Genomic DNA, 9,355 nt, shown 5'->3' with positions numbered 1-9,355 from the left:
CACACCAGGAAACCAAAAGCAATTTATGTAGGAATTTGGCATCCTCAGTTCTCTCTAAAATTCCATGACTAATTTCTCAAGTAGCTTTATTTCTCTCACTTAATCACTCTACTTCTTACTTCATAATACGATGAGAGCATTTGGTTGCATCCAATGCTCCAAAGACATCATGGAATAAAATATGTCAGTGAGGTTTTTAAAAAGGCTGATTCTGTAACTAACAATGGAACAAATGACAAGATTTAAATGGGAAAATGTGAGATAAATTAGTTTTTCCTCTTGTGTCCTTTCAAAACCTAGAGACTATTGTTCCCTTGCTTTTTTGTCATTCCAGTACTACTTTTCTTAATCTAATTATTTTGAAACCTATTCATAATGTCTGCCATTCTACATCTGCTATATTTCCTTCACCTTGCCCCAAATTTTTGTTCTCATCAAGTATATTTATCAGTCAGCACTTTCAGGATTTCAAGATAACTTCTTCCATTAAAAAAATTTATATTTGATAATAATAATAGTCCTTTGCATGAAGCTCTTATATACATTATCCCATTTCATTCTCAAAACAAAGTAGCAGGGTTAATATTTAGATTTCTATCCTCTAGAGGAGAAAAGAAAAATCCCCCAAAAGATAAGTGGTCTGCCCAAGATCACAGCTAAATAAATATTTGAAGCAAGAATGGAAGTCAAACTTCTTTTCACTACGCCCAGCATGATTTCTTAAAGAGCTCTTCTCTTCGGATGAATCAGCTAGTCTCCTTCTCTATTGCCATCTTCACTCCTACTTCTATTTCCATGCAATGATGTTTAGGAGCTTGCATACAAGTTGCTTCTGACACAATACTAACTACAAGTGACTTCTGACAATCTCCAAAACCCTTACAGTGCTTGACTTCCTATTGGTACTTAGAAACAACTGGGACACTTACATGGTAATAATATGGAACTGATGGAACAAGTTTCTGGTACCTCTGCCAGCAGGAATTCAATTAGTCTAAAGAGGTCTTCCCTTCTCATACCTGAGAACAGTGAATCCATGACTGTCTCTGAATATTTTGTCTTATTATCATTCTAGTGGCTGCAGTATTTAGGTTCTGTATGTCAGACCGAGAAAAATAACATAAAATTTTAATTTACAATACAAACATAGTCAATTACTATAATTTCTATCAGTCAGGGACCAGCTAGCAAACCCCTCCAGGTAATTTAAACTCAGGAAATTTAATACATGGGTAATGACTGATGGAAGAGCTGAGAAGCCAACAGGGAATGGTGAAGCAACCAAAAGATTAGCAATGGCAAGAAACCACTACCACTTCTAGGGCTGGAGGGACAAAGGAGAAAGTCTTATTACCAGAGACTAGAAGCCATGATTACCGGGTGGGAAAGCAGAGGCTGTCTAGTGGGGAGCTAAAAGCACAGTGGAAACCAGCCACTGCAGGAAGATGCCACCCAAGGATAAGCTAGTAGGGGAGAATACCCTGGCTTCTCCCATTCTTCCTCTCTCCCATCTCCCTTCCCCTACCCCCTCCCGGGCCTCCTATGGAGCAAATCTACCTGGAAGCTAGTTGGAAAGTAAGTCTGAGACACATAGTTTATGGGTGAGGAGTCGAAAATGAATATTAGTACAATAGACAATGACCAACTCACTTCCCAGGCGTAAAAGAGAAATCTAGAGCCGTAAACTGATTGCTAAATTATGTTCAATTTACTTTTCTTTTATTTAATGAAAATGATCTGCACATCTCTGAGTAGCCTAGACATTATAGCACTTGGTACATAATGTCGTTGGTTAGGGGAAATAATGTTAAGTATAGAAAGTGATGCAGCATAGGGGCTTCCCTGGTGGTGCAGTGGTTGAGAGTCCGCCTGCCGATGCAGGGGACGCGGGTTCGTGCCCCGGTCCGGGAGGATCCCACATGCCGCGGAGCGGCTGGGCCTGTGAGCCATGGCCGCTGAGCCTGCGCGTCCGGAGCCTGTGCTCCGCAACGGGAGAGGCCACAGCAGTGAGAGGCCTGCGTACCGCAAAAAAAAAAAAAAAAGTGATGGCAGCGTAAGTACCATCATATTTTCTCATTACATACTTTAGCAACAATAATGGATATCATTACATAAAAATATGTACTATAATCATACAATTTATTTGGACTGCATAAAGAAAGGATTTGCTTAGCCTGTCTTAATATATTTACACCTCTAATTACATATCCATTATATAAGCATCCATTCAAGTCCTACTATGAGGCATACAATTTGCTAGTCCTTAGGGAAAAAAACTATTTTCATAAGACAGGGTCATATCCTCCAGAACCAAAGAAGATAGGAATTAAGAATAAAGTAAATGAAACACATAAAATATAGATATGATTGAGAGGAGCACACAAATAAGAAAGTAATTCATTTTTCCAGGGGGATAGGAGCCAAAAAAGACTACATAAAAAGAGGATATTTGAACCAAATCTGAAAAGATAAGGAAGAATCAAAGCAAATGATATGTTTCTCTGAAGCCTTCCCAGGCTCTTCTCCCATACACACAATGATCATTACAAGCATTGCTTACATATCACATTCTGGATCAATTACAATGCTGAATCATCCGCTTACTTCAAGAACATGTTTAAAAAGAATCCCTCACATTTCTATCCACTAGACATTGCAGGAAACCTAGCAGAGATATTCTTAATTTTAAAGATCTTCCAGCATTGCATGCTATGGTGTTACCTTCTTTTTCTGTCATTCCCAATACTGTCCCCTTGCTATCCTAATCCTGCTTGATATATACTACTGAATATTTTATAGCAGTGGATCTTTGTTCTAATTTGTTTTCTTTTCCAGTACAACCCAAGAGCCATATAGACCTGCAATTCACATTGACCCAAATTCCTTGAGACTATATTGAAAGATTTTCTTTGAACTCCCACATTTGGAAAGGGATTTAGATAACATTTTATATATTGGAAACTCTGCCCTTATCCAAGATGTTGATGACCTTCTGTTAGCCACTCCTTCACTGAAAGATGAGATACCTAAATCTTACAACTTGTGTAGACCATATGTTACAAAGCTTCTAAAAATATATATATGGTGATGCCTGTTTCAGATTCATTACTTGGGACATTACATACCTATACCAATAAAAGTGAGGTCATATTCTAGGATAAAAACCAGTCTCAGGGTCCCAAGGTCCACTTAAATTTCACAAATGTCCACGCTCTTGGGCTTAGCTAGCTACAACTTACATAGTATATTGGATATGTTTCTAATCCAAAGCTTCTATTGCAACCAATTTAAACGAACATCCCAGATCCATGACCTTTGTCACAAGAAGCCAAATAGTCTTCTTTTCTTCTTTAAACAAACCTTGTAGAGAACCCTAGCTCTAAATCTTCTTGGTAATGATAAGCCTATATATTTTTACATTGTGAGGAAAAAGAAACTATTTTAGGTGTGAACACAGATTCATTAAAACAGAGAATGGCCCACTCCTTAGCATGAGTCAGTTCTGCCCTGACCTCTCTGACTATAGCTATTCCCCACACAGTCACAGCACTCCTAAAGACACAATCACATTCTAATATTAGCCTAACAAAATATGCAATTTTATTCTTCTCTGCAAACGGAGAAGCCTGGGCTCATATTAAACCCATTCTGTTTGCTCCCATTTCAATGCGAGGGGAGTTTCATAACTGTCTTACAGTCCACCGTTCAAATCCAGTATTAACTTGAAAAACTTTTTTTTTTCAAAATTACTGACCTCATATTTTATGTAGATTTGCCCTGTTGGTGGACAGAAAAAAGGTGGGTTTGGAATATGCAGCAACATGAGAACGTAGAAAATTCTTCTTTGCTGTCTATTCTTGTTTACCCACATGACTGAATGTATAATTTTTGGTCTTCTTTATGACTATGGACAATGCAGGAAACAATGAGAGTTCATCACCTCAGTAGGTATAAAAAAATGTTTATTTGTTCATTCATTGATGATCTCTTATACATTATCATATAGCTGTCATGCAGTGTTTTGCTCTCTAAAAGACTTAGGCATGGAAATGCTTTGGCTCCCACTACAGCCAAAGTAACTGTCATTTTCTCTTTCTGGGTCCAACTAGGTGCCTCTGAAAACTCTTTCTGTCTTGCCTTACTCTAAGATCAGTCCTCAGATTCAGGATTAAACAGAATCAAACAAACAAAACTTACTGACTAATAGGGTGACTCTTTCCCAAATTTGTACAGGCCCAAGGATCTTCTTCATCTTTCTTTCATGGCCTGTGGAATGAAAAACGTAAACAAAAGTGATGACAACATAAATGACAGATACATAATTGATATGTGAGTTTTGAGTTTTTCTAAGTTGGTCTATTTTGTCACACCTGCCTCATTTGTCAAGTCTACACTTTAGGAAGTCCAGTAAAGATACACTGTTCTATAGAAGACCACAATGAAATCAAATTCTGATAGTCCATGCTTTTTAAAGAAGAACCTATAATAGAAGAACCAAATGACTTTCTGGATTAAGCTTTTAGAGCCATGTCATCTCAAAACATATATCCTTGCCCATGGAGTGACGTTTAACATAAGACAGAAATTTCTGAATGGAAATAATACTGGGAAATAACTTTTTCAATGTATAGAGTCAATCAAAACATCAAGGATATAAAGTCTTATCTTAAATCTTAAAATCTTATTAACGAAAACACAACTAAATGTTAAATTACAACAAAAAAATAGTGGCTTTTCAAGCTATGTTACACAAATCACATGGCTGTAGACTACTTCAGCTAGTAAATAAGTGTGTAACCTTATTGGAAAGAATGCTGCACACATTTGCTACCTGAGTTAGAGTATAACCATGACCTAGCTAATGATACAAGAAAAGAGACTATCTAATTACAACAGTTAATTTTGGTGTGTGAGTTTCCAGGTAATGATATGACAGGAAATGGGAAAGGAAGACTGTATAAGATACACAGATAATTCTAAGGCTTACAGTCAGGTTACATGCAAGTGGTACTAATAAAATATGACTTCTTTGCACTATTAACGAAATACCACATATCTTGCTATATCAAGGTGGTATAAAATTTTTACAATGTATCTAGAAATGCAATTTAGGATTTATGACAAAGGCAAGAATGCAATACAGTGGAGGAAAGGTGGTTTTTTTCAATAAATGGTGCTAGATGGTTAGAATATCCATGGAAGCAAAAACAGCTGAACCTCTACCTCACAACATACACAAAAATAAATTCCAACAGATTGCATATGTAAACATAAAATGTAAAACAATAAAGATTTCCAGAGAAAACATAGAAGAATGTCTCTGTGACCCTGGAGTTAGCAAAGATTTCTTGAACAGGACACAAAAAAGCATTAACCATGAAATGTAAAACGGCGGACAATTGGACTATGTTAAAATTCCCACTTGGTGTCAGAAATAACCATTAAGAGAATAAAAAATCAACCAGTAAGGGAAGATGCTATTCACTATAAATATATCTGACAGAGGAGTCATATTCAGAATATATATATTTTAAAAACTCTTAAATATCAATGAGAAAAATACACACAACCCAATAGAAAAATGAACAAAAGACCTGAACAACCACTTCATAAAAAAAGAATTTAGAATGGCTAATAAGCATGTAAAAAAGGTGCTCAACTTCATTAGAGACATGCAAAATAAAACCACAATATAATACTACCATTCTCCCCCACCTCCCCACCTTGGCTAAAATGAAAAAGATGAGAAATACCAAATGTTGATGAAAATGTGCAGCAACCATTTTGGAAAATAGCTTGGCAGTATTTACATAAAAGTTGAATATGACGTTATGTTTTGACCCAGTAATTCTAATCCTAGATAAATATGCATGGGTCAACAAAAACATGCTCCACAACGTTTCACTACACTATTCCTACTATTCCTAAATTTAAAATAATACAAATGGCCAACAACAGTCGAATAGGTGAATAAGTTGTGATATGTTTAGGCAATGGAATATCAAACAGGAAAGAGTATAAAGAATTCCCAACTACACACAACAAGGTAGCTGAAACAAGTATCGAGTGGAAAAAAAAAGACACAAAAACAGTGTATGCATTATGATTCCATGTATATAAAGACTGTTAGAAATCTAGGTCACAGTTACTCTTGGGACATGGGGCAAGGAGGACTGGAAGGGGGCATCAAGGGGGGTTTCTGGGGTCCTCGCAGTGTTCTAGTTCTTGCTCTAAACTCCGATGACATGGGTTTATACAGTTCGTGAACATTTATACAGATGTATCCAAATTAAAAAGTTACAATTGAAACAAATAAAAGAATAATGACAACAGTGGATCAAACATTGTATTAAAACCATTGAGAGCATAATAAACTCCACTGTCCCACCCCCTCAGCCATGCGCGCGCACACGCACAATGACGTGAAAACCTCATTGGCTGGGACTAGGTGGACACTTCCGGAAGCCATATCTTAGCACCACCCCTTCTGTCTGCTGCTTATCCTGCCTTCCCGCCATAAAGCTTCCACGCCATCCGGCCTCGCAGCTTCGTCCCCTGCCTGAACTCAGGCCCCCGAGGCAAACAGTGTCCCTTGTGCTTGGCGGTACCCTCTCTCCCAGTCTCCGCACTCAGAGCCGGCTCGCTACCCGCCGCCACTATGAACGTCCTCAGTGCTCGGCCAGACGACCTGGTAAACCTGTCGCCCTGCAACCTCCTTTGCCTTCCGGAGAACTATCAGATGAAATACTATTTCTACCATGGCCTTTCCTGACCCCATCTCTCTTACATCACTGAGGATGAGGATGGAAGATTGTGGGCTACCTCCTGGCCATAATGGAGGAGGACCCAGATGATGTCCCCCACGGACATATCACCTCCCTGGCTGTGAAGCGTTCACACGGGCATCTCGGCCTGGCCCAGAAGCTGATGGACCAGGCCTCCCGGGCCATGATAGAGAACTTTAATGCCAAGTATGTGTCCCTGCATGTTAGGAAGAGTAACCGGGCAGCCTTGCACCTCTGTTCTAACACCCTCAACCTTCAGGTTAGTGGGGTGGAACCCAAATACTCTGCAGATGGAGAAGATGCTTATGCTATGAAGCCGGGTCTGTCGCAGATGGCAGATGAGCTGAGGAGGTAGCTGGAGCTGAAGGAGAAGGGCAGGTATGTTGTGCTGGGCTCCAGGGAGAACCAGGAGGTCCAGGGCAGCACACTTCCTGGTTCCAAAGAGGCCCGTCAATAGAAGAACCCGGCCATTGATGATAGTGGCAGTGACAGCAAGGAACCCAGCGAGTCCATGGAAAGCCCCCGTGCCCAGGACAGCTCAGAAGACTCACACTCCACCTCCTAGAGCCTGCTTAAGGTACGTATTCTCTCTTCCCTGACTCAGTCCCTATCTCCCCTAAATTTCTGCACCATACATGGGTCAGCCTAATTCCATCCCATTCTAGCCCTGATGGGTTTCACTGTGAAAGCCACATGTTGACCTTGGGGAAGAGTGTAGAGTGGGCTGGGGGAAACTCATTGCTCGCTACTGGCAGTTAATAGGACTCCATGCTGAAAGTAGATTAAATTTAGTAAAAGAAACAAGCATTTATCCTGCCTTTTCGGTATGAATTGTATTTCAGGGTATCCACATAGTCAATGAAAGAAATTTCTTCTTTATAGAATGACAGCAAATAAAGACAGAAAGAATGACAGAATTATAAAATTGCCATTTTGCAACTCTTAAAATAATAGATCTAGCCAATTGTCGTCAATGACTAATACCATTAGATGAAAGTTGGAGCAGTTTGCAACAATGGATCATACTGGCAACTCTTGAAGTCACTGGTCAAGTGTAACATCACTATAAAGGAGACAAATATTATGTGCCTCCAAATGCAATAGGAAGTGCACAGTGACACCTATGAAATATTCTTGCCAAAAGAAAATTGTGTGTGTATGTATAAAATTTATCTTGAATTCAAACAAGGCCCTAGATCTAACTACCATTTTTATTAAAATAATAATAATGATAATAATAATAGAGGGACATGTTAAGCTACAGTCAGCCATATCCAGAATGAGAGAATTTCTACAGAAGAAATGAGCTGGTATCTTCAACAAATAAATGTCATTTTTTAAAGAGGGAGGAGGAATTTGTCTATTAAACTTTAGAGATATGTTGACCAAACACAACCATTGTGGAGACTGTTTGACTTAAACAAACCAAATATAAGACATTTTGAGATGACCAGGCAAAATTTGAACATGGACTGTATATGCTATTAAGGAATTGTTAATAATTTTGTTAAGTAAGCTAAATGGTATTGTAGTATTATGTTAAAAAAAAGTTCTTATCTGTTAGAGATATATATTGAAATAATTAGAGTTGAAAGAATATGAGGCCTAGAATTTAAAATAATCCAGCCAAAAAAAAAATACTCCAGGGCTTCCCTGGTGGCGCAGTGGTTGAGAGTCCGCCTGTTGATGCAGGGGACACGGGTTCGTGCCCCGGTCCGGGAAGATCCCACATGCCGCAGAGCGGCTGGGCCCGTGAGCCATGGCCGCTGAGCCTGCGCGTCCGGAGCCGGTGCTCCGCGACGGGAGAGGCCACAACAGTGAGAGGCCCGCGTACCGCAAAAAAAAAAAAAAAAAAAAAAAACAACTCCAGCAAAAAAAGGTCGGGGCAGGGGGAATAGATAAAATAAGAATGACAACATGTATAATTGTTGAAGTTGGGTAATGGGTACTTGGGGGGTTCATTATGCTGTTCTTCACTCTTGAATGTATGAAAATCAACATGAAAAGTCGAAGAACAAAAACAATTATGGTTCTTCCGACTACACCCTAATACTAATACTAAGCAGACACTGAAATGTAGTTTTAAAAGACTATTTAATTTCCCTTAGGCTCAGTGTAGAAGCTTTAAGTTCCAAACCTACTCACCTTACGCTTACATATGAAAAAGGCAGCGACTTTCTCATAACAAAGTCCAGTCACGAGTGACACACACTGCATATAATTAAAATAAATGCTGTTTGATTAATTTACTCGGTCATAAAAATGTGTATATGCCTGGCATGAGGCTTGGCGCTTGGTATACACCAGTGATTAGGACAGGCTGATGTTTACATTATACAGCATGTTATCTTCGTGGTTACTGGCTTCTCTTCAGTTGTGACACTCTACCTGAGTAAGATTTTAAGAAAATGAAGATAACTGGAGATTGCTTTAACACTGTATATATATAGTTTTATATATTATATATATAATTTGATGAATTCAAAAGCACTTAATATCTGATACGAGAAACAAAAATAACTGTCTCCCTAGTAGGGGAAAAGAAAGTAATAGTAAGAAAATTATGTGTG

The 9,355-nt window shown here is 38.8% G+C and overlaps 1 protein-coding gene across 1 annotated transcript; it reads left to right on the top strand.

Annotated features, from left to right (window-relative positions):
- Nucleotides 1–6,572: 6,572 nt before the first annotated feature.
- Nucleotides 6,573–7,861, top strand: NAA11 (N-alpha-acetyltransferase 11, NatA catalytic subunit). The gene is given in 2 exon segments (XM_022599534.2): nucleotides 6,573–6,806; nucleotides 6,809–7,861. Coding segments are annotated over 2 exon segments (690 nt in total). The 5' UTR covers nucleotides 6,573–6,658; the 3' UTR covers nucleotides 7,351–7,861.
- Nucleotides 7,862–9,355: the final 1,494 nt, after the last annotated feature.

The sequence above is a fragment of the Delphinapterus leucas genome, chromosome 5 (assembly GCF_059928025.1).
Source record: "Delphinapterus leucas isolate spDelLeu-1000000601 "Yukka" chromosome 5, BTC_Dleu_Yukka2, whole genome shotgun sequence".
In the NCBI taxonomy this organism is placed as follows: domain Eukaryota; kingdom Metazoa; phylum Chordata; class Mammalia; order Artiodactyla; family Monodontidae; genus Delphinapterus; species Delphinapterus leucas.
Note: the sequence above shows the minus strand (reverse complement) of the source record. Positions and strands in the feature narration are given on the sequence as shown.